The sequence below is a fragment of the Stegostoma tigrinum genome, chromosome 32 (genome assembly GCF_030684315.1).
Source record: "Stegostoma tigrinum isolate sSteTig4 chromosome 32, sSteTig4.hap1, whole genome shotgun sequence".
Classification (NCBI taxonomy): Eukaryota; Metazoa; Chordata; class Chondrichthyes; order Orectolobiformes; family Stegostomatidae; genus Stegostoma; species Stegostoma tigrinum.
The window spans coordinates 848,357-875,400 of NC_081385.1; the positions used below are offsets into that span (position 1 = coordinate 848,357).

General features: G+C 46.4%; 1 protein-coding gene across 4 annotated transcripts in view; it reads left to right on the forward strand.

Moving 5' to 3' along the window:
* Positions 1 to 766: 766 nt before the first annotated feature.
* hoatz (HOATZ cilia and flagella associated protein) overlaps positions 767 to 27,044 on the forward strand; it is a 75,253-nt gene continuing 48,975 nt past the window's right edge. For all 4 annotated transcript variants that reach the window (XM_048562448.2, XM_048562449.2, XM_048562451.2 and 1 more), the window contains exons 1-3: positions 767 to 1,013; positions 5,654 to 5,692; positions 21,106 to 21,176. In XM_048562448.2, coding sequence (XP_048418405.1) covers positions 788 to 1,013; positions 5,654 to 5,692; positions 21,106 to 21,176 — 336 coding nt within the window. In that variant the 5' untranslated portion in view covers positions 767 to 787. The remainder of the gene's footprint in view (positions 1,014 to 5,653; positions 5,693 to 21,105; positions 21,177 to 27,044) is intronic.

A 27,044-nucleotide genomic window follows, 5' to 3' on the forward strand; every position in this document is an offset into this window, starting at 1 on the left:
CCTGCTCACTACCTACAATTCTCTGTTTTTCTCTCCATCTCGGAAACTGTTCCAACGTGAGTCTTTTCTCAGTTGTGCCCTTTTAGGCTGAAGCTTCCTAAATTGTTGTTGGGAACTAGTCCAGGCAGGGACTGAGAAAACAAGAAATCTACGACCTTCAATCTGTTTTGAAAGAGGAAAAGTTTGGCAATATTTTACTGCAGAGTACCCCAATATGACGATAATATAAAACAAGGGGCTACGGGATTCCGGAATTCTGAAATAAGAACTGAAATTGCTGGAGAAGCTCAGCAGGTCTGGCAGCATCTTGGAGAGAGGCACAGAATTAATATATCGATCCCGGTGACTCTTTATCAGAACTGGGTACGACGAGAAGTAAATGGAAGATAAATTATTTTTAATTCAGTAATTCATGTGCATCCATAGCTCGCCCCTTGGTATCCGCGGGGACCATCCCCTCAGTAACACCAGGGATTCACTGCTTTTAAACTCAATGGGATTTACTGTTTAATTAAAGTTACACTCCAAGAGAATGAGGTTTATTGCGATGGAGACGCTCCGGACCTGGCCGTTGCCATGGAGACGCTCCGGACGCCTGGCTGTTGCCATGGGGACGCTCCGGACGCCTGGCTGTTGCCATGGGGACGCTCCGGACGCCTGGCTGTTGCCATGGGGACGCTCCGGACGCCAGGCCGTTGCCATGGGGACGCTCCGGACGCCTGGCTGTTGCCAAGGGGACGCTCCGGACGCCAGGCCGTTGCCATGGGGAGGTTCCCCAGGCCTGACCATGGCGGAGGAGCCTGAAGCTGGCGTTGAGCTGGAGCCGGGCCCCGAAGCTGATGACCGCTCCAGTTACACGGTGTTCACCGGATCCTCGGCTGAGGACGTGGCCTACGCTAAAGTTTTCTGGAGCTCCCTGTCCCTGCAGCCGCCGCTCGAGTCCCGCCTGGTGTCCGGGGACATCAAACAGCGGCTCAAGGTGGCACGGGCCCCGGGGATCAGCCGCTGCGCAGGTGAGGACAAGGGCATTGGGCACTGACCAGGGGCATTGGGCACTGACCGGGGGCAGTGAGCACTGACCGGGGGCATTGGGCACTGACCAGGGGCCTTGGGCACTGACCGGGGGCATTGAGCACTGACCGGGGGCATTGGGCACTGACCGGGGGCAGTGAGCACTGACCGGGGGCCTTGGGCACTGACCGGGGGCATTGGGCACTGACCGGGAGCATTGGGCACTGACCGGGGGCATTGAGCACTGACCGGGGGCCTTGGGTACTGACCGGGGACATTGGATACTGACCGGGGGCATTGGGCACTGACCAGGGCCTTGGGTACTGACCGGGGGCATTGAGCACTGACCGGGGGCATTGGGCACTGACTGGGGGCATTGAGCACTGACCAGGGCCTTGGGTACTGACTGGGGTATTGAGCACTGACCAGGGGCATTGGATACTGACCAGGGGCATTTGGCACTGACCGGGGGCATTGAGCACTGGCCGGGGGCATTGAGCACTGACCGGGGACATTGGATACTGATCGGAGGCATTGGGCACTGACCGGGGGCACTGAGCACTGACCGGGGGCACTGGGGCGCTGACTGGGAGCATTGGACATTGACCAGGGCCATTGAGCACTGACTGGGAGCATTGGGCACTGACCGGGGGCATTGGGCACTGACTAGGTGCATTGAGCACTGACCGGGGACGTTGAGCACTGACCGGGGGCACTGAGCACTGACCAGGGCCTTGGGTACTGACCGGGGGTATTGAGCACTGACCAGGGGCATTGGATACTGACCAGGGCCATTTGGCACTGACCGGGGGCATTGAGCACTGACCGGGGACCTTGAGCATGGAGCAGGGGCATTGGGCACTGACCGGGAGCTTTGGATATTGACCGAGGGCATTGAGCACTGACCAGGGCCTTACGTACTGACTGTGGACATTGTACACTGACTGGGAGCATTGGATACTGACTGGAGGCATTGGGATCTGACCGGGAGCATTGAGCACTGACTGGGGGCATTGGGCACTGACTGGGGGCATTGGGATCTCACCGGGCGCTTTGAGCACTGACCGGGGGCATTGGGCACTGACTGGGGGCATTGGAATCTGACTGGGAGCATTGAGTACTGACCGGGGGCATTGGGCACTGACTGGGAGCATTGGATACTGACTGGGGGGCATTGAGCACTGACCGGGGGCATTGAGCACTGAACTGAGGCATTGGGCACTGACTGGGGATATTGGGCACTGACCAGGAGCACTGAGCACTGACCGGGGACATTGAGCACTGACCAGGGCCTTAGGCACTGACTGGGAGCTTTAGGTACTGACGGGTGCATTGATCACTGATCAGGAGCATTGCGCACTGACCAGGGGCCTTGGGTACTGACCGGGGCCATTGAGAAGTGACCGGGGGCATTCAGCACTGACCAGGAGCATTGGATACTGACCGGTGGCATTGGGTACTGACCGGGGGCATTGAGTACTGACCGGGTGCACTGAGCACTGACCGGGGCATTGGGCAATGAGCGGGGAATTGAGCACTGACCAGGGGCATTGGCCACTGACCAGGGGCATTGGGCACTGATGGGGGGCATTGGATACTGACCGGGTGCACTGGGCACTGACTGGGGCATTGGGCAATGAGCGGGGGAATTGAGCACTGACCAGGGTTATTGGGCACTGACCGGGGGCATTGGGCACAGACCGGGGGCATGGAGCACCGACCGCGTGCACTGGGCACTGACCAGGGGCATTGGGCAATGTGCAGGGATATTGAGCACTGACCGGGAGCATTGGGCACAGATCGGGGGCATGGAGCACTGACTGGGTACACTGGGCACTGACCGGGGCCATTGGGCACTGACGGGGGGCATTGGATACTGACCGGGTGCACTGGGCACTGACCGGGGCATTGGGCAATGAGCAGTGGAATTGAGCACTGACCGGGGGCATTGAGCACTGACCAGGGCCTTAGGTACTGACCTGGGACATTGGGCACTGACCAGGAGCTTTGGATACTGACCGGGTGGGCATTGAGCAGTGATCTGGACCTTAGTTACTGACTGGGGCATTGAGCACTGACCAGGGCCTTACGTACTGACTGTGGACATCGGGCACTGATCGGCAGCATTGGATACTGACCAGTGGCATTGGGTACTGACCAGGGGGCATTGAGCACTGACCAGGACCTTAGTTACTGACTGGGGCATTGAGCACTGACCAGGGCCTTACGTACTGACTGTGGACATCGGGCACTGATCGGCAGCATTGGATACTGACCAGTGGCATTGGCCACTGACCAGGGGCATTGGGCACTGATGGGGGGCATTGGATACTGACCGGGTGCACTGGGCACTGACTGGGGCATTTGACAATGAGCGGGGGAATTGAGCACTGACCAGAGTCATTGGGCACTGACCCGGGGCATTGGGCACAGACCGGGGGCATGGAGCACCGACCGCGTGCACTGGGCACTGACCAGGGGCATTGGGCAATGTGCAGGGATATTGAGCACTGACCGGGAGCATTGGGCACAGATCGGGGGCATGGAGCACTGACTGGGTACACTGGGCACTGACCGGGGCCATTGGGCACTGACCGGGGGCATTGGGCACTGACGGGGGGCATTGGATACTGACCGGGTGCACTGGGCACTGACCGGGGCATTGGGCAATGAGCAGTGGAATTGAGCACTGACCGGGGGCATTGAGCACTGACCTGGGCCTTAGGTACTGACCTGGGACATTGGGCACTGACCAGGAGCTTTGGATACTGACCGGGTGGGCATTGAGCAGCGATCTGGGGCATTGGATACTGACGGGTGGCATTGAGCACTGACCAGGGGCCTTGGGTACTGACCGGGAGCAATGCGCACTAACTGGGGGCATTGATCACTGACCAGTGGCATTGGGCGCTGACCAGGAGCATTGGATACTGACCAGTGGCATTGGGTACTGATTGGGACATTGAGCTCTGACCGGGGGCTTTGGGCACTGTTCAGGGGGCATTGGGCACCGACCACAGGCATTGAACGCTGATCAGGGCCTTGGGCACTGACTGGGGCCATTGATCACTGACCAGGGGAATTGAGCATTTACCAGGAGCATTGGGTACTGACCGGGGACATTGGGTACTGACCAGGAGCATTTGGCACTGACTGGAGTCTTTGAGTACTGGGCGGGGCTTTTGAGCCCTGACCGGGGGCATTGGGCCCTGAGCAGGGGCATTGGGCACTGACTGGGAGCATTGGATACTGACTAGGGGCATTGAGCACTGACCAGGACCTTAGTTACTGACTGGGGCATTGAGCACTGACCAGGGCCTTACGTACTGACTGTGGACATCGGGCACTGATCGGCAGCATTGGATACTGACCAGTGGCATTGGGTACTGACCAGGGGGCATTGAGCACTGACTGGGTGCACTGGGCACTGACTGGGGCATTGGGCAATGAGTGGGGGAATTGAGCACTGACCAGGGTCATTGGGCACTGACCGGGGGCATTGGGCACAGACCGGGGGCATGGAGCACTGACTGGGTGCACTGGGCACTGACCGGGGGCATTGGGCACTGACTGGGGGCATTGGGCAGTGAGCGGGGCCATTGGGCACTGACCGGGGGCATTGGGCACTGACAGGGGGCATTGGATACTGACCAGGTGCACTGGGCACTGACCGGGGCATTGGGCAATGAGCAGTGGAATTGAGCATTGACCGGGGGCATTGGAAACTGACCGGGGGCTTTGGGCACCGTTTAGGGGGCAATGGGCACTGACTGGGGCATTAGGCACCGACCACAGGCATTGAGCACTGCCCAGGGCCTTGGGCACTGACTGGGGCCATTGATCACTGACCAGGGGCATTGAGCATTTACCAGGAGCATTGGATACTGACTGGGGGCATTGAGTACTGACTGGGCCATTGAGCCTTGACCGGGGGCTTGGGCACTGACTGGGGTCTTTGGGCACTGGGTGGGGATTTTGAGCCCTGACCGGGGGCATGAAGCACTGACCGGGGGCATTGGGCACTGAGCAGTGGCATTGGACACTGACTGGGAGCATTGGATACTGACCGGGGTCATTGAGCACTGACCAGGACCCTAGTTACTGACTCGGGGCATTGGGCACTGACCGGGAGCATTGGATACTGATGTGGGGGGGGGGCATTGGGCACTGACTGGGGGCATTGAGCACTGACCAGGGCCTTGGGTACTGACTGTGGACATTGGGCACTGACTGGGAGCATTGGATAATGACCAGGGGGGCCTTGGGTACTGACCGGGAGCATTGATCACTGACCGGGAGCATTGAGCACTGAACGGGGGCACTGAACACTGACTGAGAGCATTTGATACTGACCAGGGACTTTGGGCACTGACCGGGGGTATTGGGCACTGACCAAGCACACTGACTGTGGGTATTGTATGGATTGGGGTAGCAACGGGAGGCACCAACGAGGGGCATTGGCACTGATTAGGGGCATTGGTTGTTAATGGGGTCCAATGACCAGTGACATTGGGCATTGATCGGAAGTATTGACCAGGACAGAGCTGGTGGCACAGGACAGGGGCAATGGGCACTGTCTGAGGGAGGGAGTGTTCAACCTGCAAATACTACTCGCTCCAACTCTTTTCTTTTTCTTTTCCAGTTCAATGTTGTCATTGTCAGCCAACCGAGGAAGACATCAGTAAGTTACAGCTCCTGTGTCACCCAGCCTAACATATTACCTCTCCTGGACCTCAGTATCTCTCAGATATTTAAGTAAATCATTCCTGCCATGACCAGGCTGCATAGTACTGCTGAATATTTACTTAGATCAGACACTCTGGTTCATGAGTGAGTGTGAACCATTGGTCGCTGAGCCAGAAACAGATAGAGCAGATACGGAGAAGGAGGCAAGGAAGTTGAGACTCCTCTGGACAGTACAACAATTAGACAATATCACCCAAACAGGCTACAAAGGGATCTTGATCAGATGGGCAGATGGAGCTTAATTTAGCTCAGTGTGAGGTGCTACATTTTAGAAAGGCAAATCAGGACAGGACGTGTACACTTAGTGGTAAGGTCCTCGGGAGTGATGCTGGACAAAGAGACCTTGGAGTGCAGTTTCATGGTTCCTTGAACATGGAGTCACAGTTAGGCAGGATAGTGAAAAAGGCATTTGGTATGCTTGCCTTTAATAGTCAGTGCATTGAATTTAGGAGTTGGAAGATCTTGTTGTGGCTGTGCAGGACATCAGTTGGGTGACTTTTGGAATATCATGTTTAATTCTGGTCTCTCTGCTATAGAGAAGTTATTGTGAGACTTGAAAGGGCTCAGAAAAGATTTATGAAAATGTTGCCAGGTTAAAGGGTTTGAATTATAGGGAGAGGCTGAATAGGCTGGGGCTATTTTCCCTGGAGTGTCAGAGGCCGAGGGCTGACCTTATAGATGTTTATAAAATCATGAGGGGCATGAATAGGGTGAATAAACGAGGTCTTTTCCCTAGAGTAGGGGAGTTCAAAACTGGACAGCATAGGTTTAAGGTGAGACAGGAAAGGTTTAAAAGGGACCTAAGGGGCAATTTTTTCACACAAAGTGTGGTGCGTATATGGAATGCCAGAAGAAATGGTGGAGGCTGGTACAATTACAACATTTAAAAGGCATCTGGATATGCATGTGAATAGGAAGGGTTTAGAGGGACAAGGGCCAAATGCTGATTAGATTAGATTAATTTAGGATATCTGGTTGGCATGGACAAGTTGGACCACTGCTCTATGACTCTGACATCTTGGAAGTGACAAGCTACTGGTAGATGTACTGCACAACTGACGAGAATTGTAGCAGTCAACCAGCATCTGAGGAATGAACAGATGGAGGTGGAAGTGTTGGTAATTTGAGGACTGTGGGTTAATATAATTGACAAAAGAATTGCTGATAGAATAAACCTTTTCTGCACAGCAAGCTGTTGTAAGTTGGAACTCGCAGCTTGAAATGATGATGGAAGCAGATTCAATATGAATTTTCAAAATGGAACTGGACAAATACTTGAATGAGGAATAATTGTAGTACATGTGCAAAGAGTAAGGGAGTGGGATTAGTTGAAAAACTATTTCAAAGAGCTGACAGAGGCATAATAAACTACAAGACTTTCACCTGTATTTCTGTTATCCTGTGTTTCAAGCCATATCTGAAATAACTCCAGAGAGGCTGGTATCCCATCACAAATTCATCCTTTATTTACATACAAATGGTCCTTGACTTTAGTGCTGTGTCTTCAGAGTTAGCTGTCAAAGTGTCAGCATGTCTGACTCTCCCTTTTTTTCTGCCAATCCCTAGACTGAACAGACTCTGAATTTTCTGTTTTTTTTAGCAGCAGTGCTTTTATATCCCCCACATCACCTACTTTTTTTTATCATATTGTGAAATGTGGGCGTCACTGGCTGGCCGGCATTTTTTGTCCATCCTTAGTTGCCCTTGGGAAGGTGGTGGTGAGCTGCTTTCTTGAACCACTGCATTCTTCCTGCTATGGGTTGACTCACAATGCTATTAGGGAGGGAATTCCAAGATTTTGACCCAGCAGCAGTGAAGGAACGGCGATACTCTTCCACGTCAGGTTGGTGATTCACTTGGAGGGAAATTTGGAGGTGGTGGTGTTCCCATTATATCTGCTGCCCTTGTCCTTCTAGATGGAAGTAGTCCTGTGTCTGGAAGGTGCTGACTGAGGATCTTTGGTGAATATCTGCAGTGTATGTTGTGGATAGTACACACTGCTGCTACTGAGTGTCGCTGGTGGAGGGAGTGAATCCTTGTGGATGTGGTGCCAGTCCAGCGAGGGCTGCTTTGTCCTGGATGGTGTCAAGCTTCTTGAGTGTTGTTGGGGCTACACTCATCCAGGCAAGTGGAGAGCATTCTATCACACTCCTGACTTGTGCCTTGTAGATGGTGGACAGGCTTTGAGGAGTCAGGAGGTGAGTTACTCACAGCAGTATTCCCAGCTTCTGGCCTGCTCTTGTAGACACTGTGTTAATGTGGTGAGTCCAGTTGAGTTTCTGGTCAATGGTAATACCCAGGATGTTGATAGTGGAGGATTCAGTGGTGGTAACACCATTGAATGTCAAGGGGCAGTGGTTAGATTGTCACCTATTTGTGGTGGTCATAGCCTGGCATTAATGTGGCATGAATATCACTTGCTACTTGTCAGCCCAAGCCTGGATATTGTCCAGATCTTGTTGCATTTGAACATGGACTGCTTCAGTGTCTGAGGAGTCACGAATGGTGCTGAACATTTTACAATCATCAGCGAACATCCCCATTTCTGACCTTATGATGGAGGGAAGGTCATTGATGAAGCAGCTGAAGATGGTTGGGCCTCGGACACTAGCCTGAGGAACTCCTGCAGCAATGTCCTGGAGCTGAGATGATTGACCTCCCACAACCACAACCATCTTCCTGTGTCTCAAATATGACTCCAACCACCAGAACCTTTGCCCCCGATACCCATTGATTCCAGTTTTGTTCAGCCTCCTTCGTGCCACACTCAGTTGAATGCAGCCTTGAATATAACTCAATAAAAAAGACACCATTGAGACAAAACTTTATAGTATATTTTGACCATCAGGAAAAATACCTGTGTGGCCAATGAACTATTAACAAGCAAAACCTGGTAAGGGCAATGCCTATGTGAGGAAAACAAAGTTTTGGGGAAGGGTAAGGACTATGTCAAAATAGATTTGGAGGGGGAAATAAAGCACACCATCCCCTGTGGTGCCCACTTCTCCCTAACGGCATCGAGAGCATTAGTGAATACTGCATGCTTCCTGTCCAAGGATACCTAAGCTTGAATATAACTGTGGAAGAGGGGGAGGCATTTAGCTAAAGTGACCCCCTCCACAGCCCGCTGCCTGGACCTGTTTATAGCCAGGCCAGGCCAGACCCAGGAGCAGACCCATGAGGAGATCCTCTGATCTACCCACACCTGTTTGCACCGCATGCCCAAAGATCAGGAGCATGGGATGAAGTGGAACCGAAAACATAATAGAAGGTTTTTTAAATAACTAAAAGGGGGTGCAAATGCTCACAACATATATACATTGTCCACAGACTCCACAGTGCCGCAAAACAAGCAGTTGGGCTGGGTATCTGTGAACCACCACAATCAGCAGGTATATGGGACCACTGCATGCAACACCCTCCAACCCAGATTCCCAAGGGAAAGAGAGAGGACTCCCACATAGAGAGCTCTCCACTGGGGATCCCCAGTACCTGGTGGTATGAAGACAAGCCAATGCGTGTCTGGGGAGTGTTTAGTGTGCAGCAACGGTCTATACATGGCCCACCATTCTGCTGCTTCCAAAGAAATATATTGCAATTCAATACAGACATGTGTGAGGTGTTGCTCCTTGGAAAGTCAAACCAAGGGTAGGACTTAGATGGTAAACGGTAAGGTTGTGAGGAGTGTTATGGAACAAAGGGACCAAGGAGTACAAGTACACAGTCTGTTGAAAGTGATGTCACAGGTAGGCAGGGTGGTGAAGAAGGCATTTAGCATGCTGGCCTTCATTGGTTGAGGCACTGTGTAGAGGAACCAAGACGTTATGTTACAGTCATTTAAGTCATTGGTGAGGCTGCATTTGGAATATTGTGTACAGTTTTAGTCACCCTGTTATGGTAAAGACATTGTTAAAGTGGAAAGTGTGGAAAGAAGATTTACAAGGATGTTGCCATGTCTAGTAAGCCTGAGTCATAGGGAGAAGTTGGCCAGGATAGGACTTTATTCCTTGGAATGTAGGAGAATAAAAGGTGACCTTATTGAAGTGTACAAAATAATAAGATGCAATGATAGGATGAGTGCAAGTAGTCTTTTTCCCAGGAATGGGGAATTGGAAACTAGAGGACATAGGTTTAAGGTGAGAGGGGAAAGATTTAGGAAAGACCTGAGGGGCAACTTCTTCACATAGAGAGCAGTGACTAAATGGAGTGTGCTGCCAGAGAAAGTGGTTGAGGCAGGTACAATAGCAACATTTAAAAAACATTTGGATAGATATGGATGGGAAGGGTTTAGACGGATATGGACAGGCAATTGGAACTAGCTGAGTAGGCACCATGGTCAGCATGGAGCAGTTTGGGCCAAAAGGTCTGTTTAATCTATGACTATATGACATACAACACATATTCCAGAGGCGACTCAGGTTATGGGGCACAGGCACCCGAGGGAGGTACAGGATCCTGGGGCCAATGTGAAATTCTGTCTGGGTAGGTGTACATGTAGACATGCTCCGCTGGTGCACAACATCACATCTGAGCATCACTGTTTTTAGGCATCGGGTGGCAGTGAGCTGGACGTGTACTGTGGCCCTATGTGCCAATTCCTGCAGCAGCATCCAGCCCAGCATGTCCCTGACTCTGATCACCCCTGCTGCCATGACCCTCCCTTCTACCGGCCACTCAAACCTTTGACAGTGGAGGTCTGGATTTCTGAGCAATGGCTTTCCAAAGCCAGTTGCTACTTCTGACACTGGATAGGCCTGAGTGTATCGACCATGTTTCAGGCATTGATCAGGTCATGGTAAAAGATAGGCAGCGTCCTGCAAACCTTCATGGTCAATGGACTGGAGCTGCGTGTCATAACTGAGGTCATGTACCAGGTGGAATAAACACATTGCCAGGGTGCACCACTGAGGAGGAAGCTCGACATAAAGATATCACTGCAAGGTCTGAAGTCAGAAAGTCATCATCTGGGTGCAGACACACACCAACAACTGACAACCCTCCTCAATAGGGAGATTCAGAACCTGTGCCGTGACCCACTGCATCTTTTTATCCCAGAAAAAGTGAACCAATGTTCTCTGGATTCCAGCAATAAAACCAGGAGGAGACACGAAAGGATCCAGCCAGTTCCACAACATGGAGGCCACCAGCTGGTTTATGACCAGCAGCCAACTCCTGTAAAAAAGCAGGCAGTTCCCTTTCCATCTGTCAGCTCAGGATCCCGATTTGTCTGTGTAAATAGCCCCAATCAGGGAACTCTTCTTCTATGAGGTTCAGCTGGCTGACTTCATTACAATCACTTCAATACCAGTCTTTAGAATTAGGTAGACCTTACACAAATTTTCTCCACTTATGCCCGATGACTACATGTTGTGGTCATGTTCACATCTTCAGACATTCTGTACGTCAGTCTCTGTGTTCACAGGGACTCATGACAGTCTTGTTGCCGAGCAGGTCCAGCACACTGATTTCTGATCCCATCCATTGGAGGTGAATACTGGTTAGTATAACTCTTTGAGTTTCATTTATTGTTACATTGTCTCAAGCACAGAGCTACAGAGGTACAGAGAAAAGTGTATAGAGTCACTACACACGGCACCCTCTGAGGTATGAAGGTACTGGGGTTAGTTATAAGGCAATACATCTGTCCACTTCAGAAGAGTGAGTCCTCTCTTTCTTAAATTTTCCATTTGCTTAAACTGAACTGCATGACCCAACCCAAAAGACCATAAGACATGGGCCAGAACTAGGCCCTTCAGCCCACTGCTTTGCCATTCAGCGATATCATGGCTGACCTGATAATCCTCAACTCCACTTTCCTGTCTTTTCCTGTTGACTTCAGAAAGAAAGGAGGAGAACATGCCCCCATCTACAGCACTGGAACTGAGGTTGAGAGGGTGGAGAGCACCAAGTTCCTTGGAGTGATGATCACCGACAACCTGTCTAGGACTTCCCATGTTGATGCAACAGACAGGAAGGAACAACGAAGCCTCTTCTTCCTCAGGTGGCTCAGGAAATTTGGCACGTCCATAAGGTCCCTCACCAACTTTTACAGATGCACCATTGAAAGCATACTATCCATGTGCATAATGGCCTGGCATGGCAACTGCTCTGCCCAGGACTGTAAGAAACTACAGAAGGTGGTGTGCACAGCCCAAGCCATCATGGAAGCCAAATGTCCATCCATGGACTCCATTTACACAGCTCGCTGCTGCGGAAAGGCAGCCAACATCATCAAAGATCCGTCGCACCCCGGTAATGATCTCCTACAACCTCTTCTGTCAGGCAAAAGGCACAGAAGCCTGAACACATGTACCAGCAGGTTCAGGAACAGCTTCATCCCGGCTGTTATCAGACTTATGAAAGGACTCTGTAGCCTCAAATAACACTGACGTTGCCAACATTGATCTTGCCTAGCGCATGCACTGAGCAATATAACCTGTGTGCCTCTGTCTAAGCCTTTTTGATCTGTACGTCCTTTGGTACAATGATCTGCCTAAGCTGCTCGTAAACAAAGCTTTTCACTGTATTTCAGTACATACGACAATAAATCAGTCAGTCAAACCCTTGATTCCCTTACTGGTGAAAAGTCTCAATCTCAGCCTTGAATATACTTAATGACCCAAACTCCACAGCCCTCTGTGGTAAAATTACTACCCTCAGAGACAAGAAATTTCTCCTCATGTCTTTTTTAAATGTGTGACCCCTTATTCTGACATTATGACCTCTATTCCTCTCACAGTGGAAAAACAACCTATCCGCATCTATTCTGTAAAGTCCCCTAAGCATCTTGTATGTTTCAATATGATCGCTTCTTATTCTTCTATATTCAAACTAGTGCAGGCCGAATCTACTCAGAATCTCCCCTTAAAACAGTCGCTCCATACTCAACATCATCGTAGTGTACCTTGTCTGAGCTGTCTCCAATACCAGAGTATCTTTCCTTACATGAGGGTCCAAAACTGTTCACAGTATTCCACCTGTGGTCTGACTAGTGCCTGGTGTAGTTCTAGCAACATCTCCCTACTTTTATACTCAATTGATGTAGGTAACAGCTGGTGATGACAGGGTTTGAGCTCTTCATATTGCGCTGTTTTCCTCCGGGGGTGACAATGGAGCAAATACCGAAATTTTGGCAGATATGCATATTTTCTTCAGGTTGTATTGTCAAAAATGCTCAGAGAAGTTTCTGAAGTGGCTATTTCCTCAAATCACTTGCCATAAAAAAAGGAGGTGTGGGAACAGAATTAGGCCATTCAGCCCATGAAATCTGTTTTGCCATTCAATCATGGCTATTATAATAGTTTCCCAAACACATTCCCATGCCTCTCCCTGTAGATTTGATCAGAAAAGATTTACAAGGATTTTTAAAAATTTATTCATTTATGGATGTAGGCATGGCTGGCTGGGCCAGCATTTATTGCCCATCCTTTGCTGCCCTTGAGAAAGTGGGTGTGAGCTGCCTTCTTGAACTGCTGCAGTCCTGCTGTGTGTTGACCCAGTGACAGTGAAGGAACAGCAATATATTTCCAAGTCAGGATGATAAGTGACTTGGAGGGGAATTCAAAGGGGGTAGTATTCCTGTATATCATTTGGTCTTGTCCTTCTGGATGGAAGTGGTCATGGTTTGGAAGGTGCTGTCTGAGGATCTGTGGTGATTTTCTGCCGTGCATTTTGTAGACAGTACACACTGCTGTTACTGAGCGTCAGTGGTGGAGGGAGCGGATGTGGTGCCAACCAAATGGGAGCTGCTTTACCCTGGATGGTGTCAAGCTTCCTGACTGTTGTTGGAGCTGCAGTCATCCAAGCAAGTGGGGATTATTCTATCACACTCCTGACTTGTGCCTTGTAGATGGTGGACAGGCTTTGAGGAGTCAGGAGGAGAGTTACTCACCACAGTATTCCCAGCTTCTGGCCTGCTGTAGCTTCTGTGTTTATGTGGCAAGTCCAGTTGAGTTTCTGATCAGTGATAACCCCCGGGATGTTGATTGTGCAGGATTCAGTGATGGTAACATCATTGAATATCAAGGAGTGGTGGTTAGATTGTCTTTTATTGGTGATGTCATAGCCTGACATTTGTGTGGCACAAATGTCACTTGCCACTTGTCAGCCCAAGCCTGCATATTGTCCGGATCTTGTTGCGTTTGAACATAGACTGCTTTGGTATCTGAGGAGTTGTGAATGAACATTGTGCAATTATTGGCAAATGTTCCCACTTCTGACCTTATGATGGAGGGAAGATCATTGATGAAGAGCCAAAAATGGTTGGGCCTAGGATGCTACCCTGAGGAAGTCCTGCAACATTGACCTGGAGCTGAGATGACTGACCTCCAACAACCATGACCATCTTCCTATGAGTCATGTATGGTTCAAACCACCGGAGCATTTGCCCTTGATACCCATTGATTCCAGTTTTGTTCAGACTCCTTGATGCCACACTTGGTCGAATGCAGCCTTGATGTTAATGGCTGGTTCTCTCACCTCACTCTGGAATTCAGCCCTTCTGCCCATGTTTGAACCAAGGTTGTAATGAGGTCAGGAGCTGAGTGGCTCTGATGAAACCCAAACTGGGCATCACTAAGCAGGTTATTGCTGAGCAGGTGCTGCTTGATAGCTCTGTTACTGACACCTTCCATCATTTTACTGATGGTCGAGAAGAGACTGATGGGGCGGTAATTGGCCGGGATTGGATTTGTCCTGCTTTTTGTGTACGGGACATACTTGGGCAATTTTCCACATTGTCTGGTAGATCGCAGTGTTGTAACTATACTGGAACAGCTTGTCTAGGGGAGTGGCAAGTTCTGGAGCACAAGTCTTCAGTACTATTGCTGGAATGTTATCAGGGCCCATAGCCTTTGCAGTATCCAGTGTCTCCTACAGTTTGTTGATATCACATGGAGTGAATTGAATTGGCTGAAGACTGGTATCTGTGATGCTGTGGACCACTGGAGGAGGCTGAGGTGGATCATCCACTCAACACTTCTGGCTGAAGATTGCTGCAAAAGCTTCAGCTTTATCTTTTGCACTGATGTCCTGGGCTCTTCCGTCATTGAGGATGGGGATGTTTGTGGACTCTCCTCCTCCAGTGAGTTGTTTAATTGTCCACCACCATTCATGACTGGATGTGGCAGGACTGCCGAGTTTAGATTTGATCTGTTGGTTGCAGAATCGCTTAGCATATGCTGTTTGGTGTCTTCGCCAGGTTGACATCTTGTCTTCAGGTGTGCCTCATGCTGCTATTTGCTCTTGCATCCGCTGACCTATATTCAGCAGCTTCAGTTTTAAAGAATTTCATCATCATGTTCAAATCTTCTCTTGGATTTCAACACCAATGCCTGTAACTTCCTCAGAGCTCTAAGTTCCTCTTGGTCTCCCATGTTTTATACCTCAGTGTTGGTGGTCATGCCTTCAGCAGTCAGGCACTAATTTATCTTCCCCTAAACCTTTTAAATTCCTCTCCAGAACCTTCTCTGACCAGGCTTTTAGTCACTTATCCTCATATTTCCTCCTGGATGTTGTTATTTTTGACTGAGGCACCTTAGGACATTTTATTATGTTAAACTTGTTGTATAAATGCAACCTGTTGCTGCGCAGAACTGCAGTATGATGTGATTTAGATCAAAAGCTATGCATTGCGGCAGATTGTACATGCAGACTTCTGCATCACTGTTAATTGTGAGACTGTGCTCTAACTTGCTGCATTGTCAGCTTGAATCAGTTGGTGGCACTGCTGCTTCTGCCTTTGGATATTGTGGATTCAAACCTCAACGCAGTTCGCGAGATTTTTTATGAACTCCGTGCTGCTGAAGGAATAGTAGGAGATGAACTACACACTCCAGTGCTGCTGTAAGAAGAAAGACTTACATCCACGGAGCACTTTTCACGATTGCAAGAACCCCTTAGGCACTTTACAGACAATTAAGTACTTTTGAAATGTAGTCAATTTTGTAATGTAGGAAATAGGACAGGAAATTTGCACACAGCAACCTCTCACGATCAGCAATGTGATAATTGTTTTTATTTGTGATGCTAAGTCATGATGAACGTGGGGTATAACCTTCTGCTTTTCTTTGAAATAATACTATGGGATCTCCCAAGTAGGTAGATAGAGCCTTGGTTAAATATCTCATCTGAAAGAGACCATTTATTACTGTATAGCGCTCCCTCTGTTTTGCTTTAGAATGTTAACTTAGAAATTGTGCTGAAGCTCTGCAGCAAGAGTTGAACTTATAACTTGACTCAGAGGCAAGATGCTACCTAGGGACGTATGGCTGGCACACTGTATTAATGATGGAGCTATTTGGAGCTATTCTTGTGAGATGCTAAACAGCTCTAGTCCTGATATTTTAGCTGGAGCTATTTGAAGATGTGAAGGAATTCTTCTGGTTTCTTGGTTCTGGTGTCAGGTCAACATTATTTTGTCTATTTAACACCACCAAAACATTAACTATTTATTAATTTTATTTACAAATTGATCTTGCTGTGTAAAAAATATACGCCATTTTTTCATTGTATAATAAACAATGGCTGACATTTAAGAAAATAGATCATGACTCACAACAAAGATATATCTCAATCTTTCTCACTGAGATATATATGTATCTTTCTCACTGAGATATATCTGTGAGAAAGATAGATATATGTCAGTGAGAAAGATAGATATATCTCATTGAGGAAGATAGATATATCTTAGTGAGGAAGATAGATATATCTCAGTGAGAAAGATAGGTATATCTCAGTGAGGAAGATGGATTCTAGGAAGGGGGTAAGCCAACGTTGGTTAACCAAGCAAATTAAGAACAACAACAAATTGAAAGAAATAATATTCAATGTGTTAAGTTAGAGTACTGAGAAAATTATTTTAAAAATCAACATAAGATGAACAAGAAAATTATAAACAATGAGAAAATATACTTTGAGGTTAAATTTGCAAAGCAACCGCAAGATCCTCTGTAAATGCATGAAAAAGATGAACAAAGCCAAAGAGAATGAACATGGGTAAATAATAATGGGGAATGGCAAAGGAATTGAATAATGTTTTGTGATAGAAGTCACCAGTATCATTCCAAAAATATTAAATAATCAAGGGCAAAAGGGGAGAGCAAATAAACAAAATAACCATCATTAGAGAAAAAAAAAGTGCTTGGGAAACCAAAATGGCTATGAGCCAATAGGTCCCCTGAGCCTGATGGAACACATGGGAGAACATTAAAAGAAGTAGCTGCATAGATAATAGATGTTCTCGAGGTAATCTTCCAAGAATCCTGAGAGTTATAGAGTCATAGAGATGTACAGCACAGAAACAGACCCATTGGTCCAAGATGTCCATGTCAACCAGATATCCTCAACTAACCTAGTCCCATTTGGAAACATTTGTTCCATATCCCTCTAAACCCTTCCTATTCACATACCCCTCCAGATCCTTTTTAAAGTTGTAATTGTACCAGCCTCCCCCACCTCCCCTGGAAGCTTGCTCAAAGCATACACGACTCGATGCGTGAAAAAGTTGGCATCTTCAGAGGATTGCAAAGCTGCCAGGATCTGCGTGGAGACAAAGTTCTGCTTTTATACTGGGAATGCCTTCCATCGTGTTGTGTGGCACAATCATCGCATTAAATGGGACAGACTTCAAACCAATCTAGCAACTCAAGACTAGGCATGTAAGAGATGCTGGGACCATTAACAGCAGCAGAATCTGGCACAATCTGTAACCTCATGGTCTGGCATATCCCCCACTCAACCATTACCGTCAAGCCAGGGGATCAACCCTGGTTCAATGGAGTGTGCAGGAGGGCATGCCAGGAGCAGCACCAGGCATACCTGAAGATGAGGTGTCAACCTGGTGAAGCCAATAAACAGGAGCACTTTCACACCAAACGGCATAAGCAGCAAGTGATAGACGGAACTAAGCGATCACCAAACCAGTGGATCAGATCTAAACTCTACCTTATCCAGTTGTGAATGGCAGTGGACAATTAAATAACTCACTGAAGGAGGAGGTTCCACAAATATCCCCATCCTCAATGATGGAAGAGCCCAGTACATCAGTGCAAAAGAGAAAGCTGAAGCATTTGAAGCAATCTTCATCCAGAAGTGCTGAGTATATGATCCATCTCTGTCTCTTCCAGTGGTCCCCACCATTACAGGTAGCAGTCTTCAGCCAATCTGATTTACACCACATGATATGAAGAAATGATTGGAGGCACTGGGTACTGCAAAGGATATGGGACCTGACAACATTCCAGTAATAGTACTGAAAATGTCTGCTCCAGAACTTGCTGCTCCTCTAGCCAAGCTCTTCCAGTTAGTTACAACACATCTACACAACATTGTTGAAAATTGCCCAGTTATGAATTGTACACAAAAACGCAGTTCATATCTAACCTTGCCAATTACCACCCCACCAGTCTATTCTCAATCTTCAGTAAAGTGATGGAAGGTATCATCAACAGAGTTATCAGGCAGCACTGCCCAGCAATTACCTGCTCAGTGATGCCCTGTTTGGGTCACTCTGCTCCTGACCTCATGAGAGCCTTGGTTCATTATGAAAAAAAATCTGAATTCCAAATGTGAGGTGAGAGTGACAGCACTTGACATCAAGGCCACATTTAACCGTGTTTGGCAATAGGTATTAGGGGGCTACTTTGGTTGGAGTCATTCTTGACGCATTGGAAGATGGTCGTGATTGTTAGAGGTCAGTCATCTTAGCCCCAAGATATCTCTGCAGGAGTTCCTCAGGGCAATGTACTAGACCCAACTAACTTCAGTGCTTCATCAATGACCCTCCCTTCATCATAAGTTCAGAAGTGGGGATGTTCTGTGATGATTGTACAATGTTCAGCACCATTCATGACCCTTCAGATGCTGAAGCAGCCTGTGTTCTAATTAACAAGATTACAGCTCTCAAGAAGCTTGACAACATCCAGGACAAACCAACTGTGAGCATCCACTTCCTCCATTCCTTACGCTTAGTAGCAGTAATCTGTACTATCTGCAGATATACTGCAGAAATTTACCAGATCCACGTACAGCACTCTCCAAGTGTAAGACCATGTCCATCCAGAAGGACAGCAGATACATGGGAATGCCAACACCTGCATGTTCCCCTCCAAACCATTCACCATCACAACTTGAAAATATATCACTGTTCCTTCAGTGACACTGGGTCCATATCCTGGAATTTCCACGTCAATGGTATCGTTCGTCAACCCATAGCACGTGGGCTGCAGCAGTTCAACAATGCAGCTCACCACCAGCTTCTTGAGGGCAATTAAGGACAGGAAATAAATGCTGGCCAGCTGATAATGCCCATGTCCCATGTCCCATGAGTGAATAAGATAAAAATTTAGCACCCTTATTCAAAATAGGAAGGAGACAACAAACAAGTAAGTATATGCCAGTTAGCTTCATTTCCATTATTGGGAAAACGTTAGAGCCTATTACAAAGCTTGTGATAGCAGAGCATTTAGAAATACAAAAAAAAGAGACAGCATGGTGTTGTGAAGGGAAGTCATCCCTAACAAATTTATCAGAATGTTTTTGGAGACGTAAAAAATAGAATAGATAATGGGGTACCAAGAATGTAATATATTCAGACTTTTAGAAGACATTTGCTAAAGTATAACATGTTTTGCTACTTAATAAGACAAGGTTCAATGGTGTTGGGTAGAATATTAGTATGGATAGAGGATTGGTTAACTATCAGACAGCTGAGAATTGGGATAAGGGTGGCATCTTCAGGATGGCAATTTGTTACTCGTGGAATGCCATGGGCAGCAATGCTGGATCCACAATGATTTAAAATATATATTAATAACTTTGATGAGGAAAGTGAATGTACTGTAGCCAAGTTTGCAGATGGTTCAAAATAGGTGAGACAGCAAGTGGAGAGATGACTCTGCAGAGGGATATGTAGATAGATTAAGTGAATGGAATATGACATGAGAACATGCAATATTATGTATTTTGGCAGGAAGAATAGACGAGCTGAATATTGGGCAGTATAGTGGCTCAATGATTCGTCCTGCTGCCTCCCAGCCACAGGTACCCAGGTTTGATTTCAGCCTTGACTGACTGTCTGTATTGAGTTTGCACATTCTCCCTGTGTCTATATGAATTTCCTTCAGGTTCTCTGGTTTCCTCCAACTGTCCAAAGATGCGTAGGTTAGGTGAACTGGCCATAATAAATTACCCAATGTGTCCTGGGATGTACGGGCAAGGGGGATTAGCCATGGGAAATGCAAGGTCGTAGGGATAGGGTAGGTCTGGTTGGGGTGCTCTTCGAAGTGTTAATGGGCCAAATGGCCTGCTGCCACACGGTAGGGATTTTATGGTTCAATGATTTAAATGAAAAATGATTGCAGAAAGCTACAGTGTGGAGGGATTTGGGTGTCCTCATGCATAAATCAAAGAAAGCTGGCATTCAGGTTCAGCAGGTAATAGCAAAGGCAAATGGAATGTTGCCGTTTACTTTAAAAGAAATAGGATATAGAACTATACAAGGCACGAGTTAGATCATATCTAAAATATTGTAAAATGTTTTGATCCGCTTATCTGAGGAATAATACACAGCAGCCGTGGGGTGTGGATGGATTTCACTCCAGAATCCGTTTGCAAATCGATTTGTTCACCAGTTGGAACTCATTCAGGACAGTGGAAAGCAGCTGTTTGTAACTACAAGAAATGTTTGTATTTCGGGTCTTTACATTTTAAAACCATGCATGTATTTATAGTACAAACATTTGTAACTTGAATGTTTGTAAATTGCAGACCCCCTGTACTAGCACTGGGGGCAGTCCAGAGAAGGTTCATTGGATTGATCCTGGGTATAGAGAGATTTTCTTATGAGCAGAAATTGAATAGTTTGAGCTTGTACTCATGGAAGTTTATAATAACGAGGGGTGACTTTATTAAAGGAAAATTCTTAGATTTGATAGAGTAGAAGTGGAGTGTTTGTTCTCCTTTCCTCCCCTTCTTAGAGTAAGGTATCACCCAGCTAGGACAGAGATGAGGAGGAATTTGTTCTGAGAGGGTGAATCTATGGAATTTTTTTACTGCATAAGCTGTAGAGCTGGCTAGGTAATTGTGTTCATGGCTGAGACGAACAGATTTTTAATCAAGGGAAGGTAAGAGAATCAAAAGATTATGGGGTAAGTCAAGAAAGTGGTATTGAGGATTATTAGATCAGCCACAATCACATTGAATACCTGAGCAGAATCGATGGACTGAATAGTCAACTTCTATTTTTATGCCTTACAGTCATTGTATTTCATAGTAATTCTTTATATAAAGCTTTGAAATGACTAAGCTTTAATGATAATGAATGTCTGTCAATCTTTTATTTCTAACCAGAATCTAAACAACTCCTGATCGAAGCTCACATGCAACTGGAAGCAGAAGAAAAGGCAAGGTTATTGGAGAAGGTGAGTTATTTTGTATTCATTCATGGGATGAAGGTGTCACTGACAAGGCCAGATTTTATTGCCCCTCCATAATTGTCCAGAGGGCAGTTAAGAGTCAACCACATTGCTGTGGATCTAGAGTCACCCGTAGGCCAGATCAGGTAAGGATGGTGGTTTCTTTCACATTAATGAACCAGATAGGTTTTTCTAACAATCTATACATATCCCATTCACTGCGTGAAAAAGTTGGCATCTTCAGAGGATTGCAAAGCTGCCAGGATCCGCGTGGAGACAAAGTTCTGCTTTTATACTGGGAATGCCTTCCATCGTGTTGTGTGGCAACATCATCGCATTAAATGGGACAGATTTCAAACCAATCTAGCAACTCAAGACTAGGCATGTAAGAGATGCTGGGACCATTAACAGCAGCAGAATCTGGCACAATCTGTAACCTCATGGTCTGGCATATCCCCCACTCAACCATTACCATCAAGCCAGGGGATCAACCCTGGTTCAATGGAGTGTGCAGGAGGGCATGCCAGGAGCAGCACCAGGCATACCTGAAGATGAGGTGTCAACCTGGCGAAGCCAACAAACAGGACCACTTGCACCCCAAACAGCAGAAGCAGCAAGTGATAGGCGGAACTAAGTGATCCCCAAACTAGTGGATCAGATCTAAACTCTACCTTATCCAGTTGTGAATGGCAGTGGACAATTAAACAACTCACTGAAGGAGGAGGTTCCACAAATATCCCCATCCTCAATGATGGAAGAGCCCACTACATCAGTGCAAAAGAGAAAGCTGAAGCAATCTTCGCCCAGAAGTGCTGAGTATATGATCCATCTCTGTCTCTTCCAGTGGTCCCCACCATTACAGGTAGCAGTCTTCAGCCAATTTGATTTACACCACATGATATGAAGAAATGGTTGGAGGCACTGGGTACTGCAAAGGATATGGGACCTGACAACATTCCAGTAATAGTACTGAAAATGTCTGCTCCAGAACTTGCTGCTCCTCTAGCCAAGCTCTTCCAGTTAGTTACAACACATCTACACAACATTGTTGAAAATTGCCCAGTTATGAATTGTACACAAAAACGCAGTTCATACCTAACCTTGCCAATTACCACCCCACCAGTCTATTCTCAATCTTCAGTAAAGTGATGGAAGGTATCATCAACAGAGTTATCAGGCAGCACTGCCCAGCAATTATCTGCTCGGGTCACTCTGCTCCTGACCTCATTATAGCTTTATTATAACCCAGATGGGTTTTTCAGACAATCAGCAATGGATTCATGGTCATCCGAAGTAAGAATCTAACGATCTTTTTTACTCAATTCAAATTCCACCACTTGCCACGGCAGGATTCAAACCTGGATCCCCAGAACATTATTTGGATCTCTAGGTTAGAGTGTGTGAAAAGTAATGGGAGCATTGGAGGTGAGCTTTCTGACTGTGTCCTTTACCTTTTCTGTGTTGTACTGATTACTGGTAAATTTCTGTAATGACAGAGTATGTCACAGAAAGTTAGTCAGGTGATTTGGCCCACAATTCTTCTTACAATGAGACTCCAATACTGTCCTAACTTTTTCTCTATGTTTGGCCAAAAATGTGAGCTCATCCAAAATTCTGTTAATCTTATTTCAAATAAGGCTGAGGCCTGTTCACTCATCATCGTTGCATTTGTTGACCAAAGTTCAGTCACGTTTGGCAGCAATTTTAAAATTCTCATTGTTAGCTTCCACCTCTTCATAGACTCACCCTTTTATATTTCACTTAAATCCCCCTGTGTTTCTACGGAGATCTGTAACAAACCATAACATGGTAGAATTTAGCATTCCATTTTAGGGGTAGGAACTTGGATCAGAAACAAGTTTGCAATAAGGGTAATTACAGAGGACTGAGTCAGAGCTAGTCGGAAAATTGTTGACAGACGTTTAAGGAAATTAGTTCATGGCTTAGGTAATGATACATTCTACTGAGAAAGATTTCTAGGAAGGTGATTAACCAGGAAAGCTAAGGATAGCATCAAAAGAAAAGAAAACATATACAATGTGGCAAATGTAAGCCAGAGGATCGGGAAAATTTTGAAAACCAATAAGGATGACCAAACTAATAATAATAGTGAGGTAGAAAATAAACTTTGAGGGTAAGCTTGCAAGTAATATCAAGACAAAGAAACAAAAAAGCCTACAGCACAGGAACAGGCCCTTCGGCCCTCCAAGCCAGCGCCGATCAAGATCCTCTGTCTAACCTGTCATTTATTTTCTAACGGTCTGTGCCCATTTGCTCCCTGCCCATCCATGTACCTGCCCAAATATATCTTAAAAGACGCTAACGTGTCTGCGTCTACCACCTCCACTGGCAACGCGTTCCATGCGCCCACCACCCTCTGTGTAAAGAACTTTCCATGCATATCTCCCTTAAACTTTCCTCCTCTCACTTTGAACCCATGACCCCTCATAATTGAGTCCCCCACTCTGGGAAAAAGCTTTTTGCTATCCACCCTGTTTACACCCCTCATGATTTTGTAGACCTCAATCAGGTCCCCTCTCAATCTCCGTCTTTCTAATGAAAATAATCCTAATCTATTCAACCTCTCTTCATAGCTAGCACTCTCCATACCAGGCAACATCCTGGTGAACCGCCTCTGCACCCTCTCCAAAGCATCCACATCCTTTTGGTAATGTGGCCACCAGATCTGTACACAGTACTCCAAATGTGGCCGAACCAAAGTCTTATACAACTGCAACATGACCTGCCAACTCTTGTACCCAATACCCCGCCCAATGAAGGAAAGCATGCCATATGCTTTCTTGACCACCCTATTGACCTGCGTTGTCACCTTCAGGGAACCATGGACCTGAACACCCAGATCTCTCTGTTCATCAATTTTCCCCAGGACTTTTCCATTTACTGTATAGTTCGGGCAGCAAGAGCTTCTTTAAGTATATTAAAAAAGAGAAGGGGAAATATTGGATGGAAGATGCTTGGATTTTCAGAAGGCTTTTGGTAGGGTATCACATATTAGGCTATTGAATAAGTTAATATTCCATGGTGTTGAAGATAATATCTTAGCATAGATAGAGGATTAGCTAAATAATAGATCAGAAAGTTGGGATAAGTGTTTCTTTGGGGTGGCAACCTGTAACTAGTGGAGTGCCACAAGGATCACAGTTATTTGCAACACATATTAATGAGTTGGATGAGAGAAATGAATTATAATAGCCAATATGGGGGCAGCACAGTGGCTCAGTGGTTAGCAATGCTGTCTCACAGCATCAGGGAAATGGGTTTGATTCTACCCTCAGGTGACTGTGTGGAATTTGCACGTTCTCCCCGTGTCTGCGTGGGCTTTCTCTGGGTGCTCCGGTTTCCTCCCACAATCCAAAGATGCGCAAGTTAGGTGGATTATATATCTATATTGCCCATAGTGTCCCGGGATGTGCAGGCTAGGTGAATTAGCCATGGGAAATTCAGGGTTTCAAGGATAGGATAAGTATGTGGGTCTGGATGGGATGCTCTCCGGAGAGCTGGTGGTGACTGAATGGGGTGAATGGCCTGCTTCCACACTGTAGGGAAGCTATGATCTTCTATGGTATTGCAGAAGATACAAAAATAGGTGGGAAGCTAAGTGGTGAGGAGACTCAAAGTGCATGCAGAAGGATATCGACAAGCTAAGCAAATGGGAAAATATTTGGCAGATGGAATACAATGAGGGAAAATGTGAGGTTATGCACTTTTGGTAGGAAGTATAGAGGAACTAAATGTTATTTAAATGGAAGTTGACTGTCGAAAGCTGCAGTACAGAGGGATTTGGGAATCTTCATGCATAAAATCACAAAAAGCTAGCATCCAAGTTCACTCAATAACAGGGAAGGCAAATGGAATGTTGGCCTTTACTTTAAAGAAAATGAGTGTAAAAATACAAAGCCTTGCTAAGGCTACATAAGGCACTAGTCAGGCCATAGCCAGAATACTGTAAACAATATTTAAGGAACGATATACTGGCATTGCATGCAGTCCAGAGAAGGTTCAATAGTTTGGTCCTGGGTATGGAGGGACTGTTTTATGAGGAGCGGTTGAGTAGGTTGGATCTGTACTCAAGAGTTCTGAACAATTAGAGGTGACCTTATTGAAACATTTAAAATTCTTAGGGGAGTTAAACAAAACCAAGAACTGCGGATGCTGGAAATCTGAAACGAAAACAGAAATTGCTGGAGAAACTCAATAGGTCAGGCAGCATCTATGTGAAGAAAGCACAGTTAGCATTTTGAGTCTCATGACTCAGGGCCTGATTTCATCCTTCCATGTTTTTTTACTCAACCCACAATCAGTCTTGTTATGACATGGGTTGCTCCTCACACAGTTGCCCATTCCCATGTACTCCTAGGCCCATTAGTACATTATATGGGTTGCAGTCAGCACAGCTAACCCATTTTCTCACTGTTACCTCTTACCATTTATTCAACTTTTCTTCTGTCTTGCCCTACTCTCCATAGTCTCCTTGTTTACCTATCCCATATCACTCTGTCTCTGGGCTCTGTCTCTAACTATTGCCCTCCTCTACTTCTTCCTCCACCCTCAGCTCCCACTCCCCTCCAACTTTGGCTTCAGAATAAATACCAGTTTTTCTTAGATACTAATAGTTCTGATGAAGAATCACTGGCATGAAACTCTGCTTTCTTCCCACAGATGCTGCCAGACCTGCTGGGTTTCTCCGGCAATTTCTCTTTGTTCTTAGGGGACTTGAAAGGTTCAATACAGAAAGGTTGTCTCCCCTTGTGGGAGAGTGTAGGACCAGAGGACATAATCTCAGAATAAGGCACACTTATTTAAGATACATGAGGGATTTTCTTTCCTCTCAGAAGGTAGTGAAGGTACGAAATTCCTTACAGGAGAGGACTGTCGAAGCTGGGTCACTAAATATTTTCAAGTCAGAGATAGATTTTTAATTAGTAGTGGATCAGGATAACAGCCAAAAGGCTGGGAAATGGAGTTGAGATTTATCAGATCAGCCATGATCTCATTGAATGTCTGAGCAAATTTATTGGGCTGAATGGCTTTCCTATCTTAACATCTTATTGTCCTAACCCCACCGTCTTTGACCAAGTTTTTAATTATGAATCCCAATGGCTGTATTTTGGTTTGGTGTAAAACATTAGTCATTTATGTTCCTGTGAATTCTCTCTGGATATTTTTCTACTTTAAAACCACGGTATAAAAGCAAGTTAATGTTGACCCTAAGTGGTGCCTGCAATAGCAGCTGGTACAAAGCAGAAGCCAATGCACTTATTGTGTTGGTGCAGTGAAGAGTACTCTTTTCAGTTTGAAGTCAGGCATTGTTGACATACAAAGATGAGTTTTACTGTCAAATTGTTTGGAATATAACTTTGACAGAAGCTGTTTGAAATCTGAAAATGTTCCTCAGCTCTGATGACACTCACCTTGATCAGAAAATCCATGCGGCTGAATGGAGGAAGAAGAGGAGGAAAAGGGTTTAGAATTCCAGGGCACATAGCCATTTGAAACTTTACTATTTAATGTGGCTCTTTCAACATAGATGACATTCATGTTAGGTGCTGGGAACTGGATACAGATAGTAATTCCCACACAGATGTTAACAAGAGTGGCCGGTCTGTGCGTGAAAACTCACCAGTCACCCCTTCTGTTGACATAATGCTGAAAGGATTATTAATCACATGGTTTGGAGCTGTTTCTCTAAAACCACCTGATCTGCAAATTCATCATTGTGGAAGTTAAAAAAAAGAGTAATGCAGATTTTAAACTGATTTATTTGCTCAACTCCCCATTAATATTGTCCACGCCTGTCCATTAATTATTGTCTCCTAATCCAAACAGGCAAAAATGTTACTTAGATCTATAATA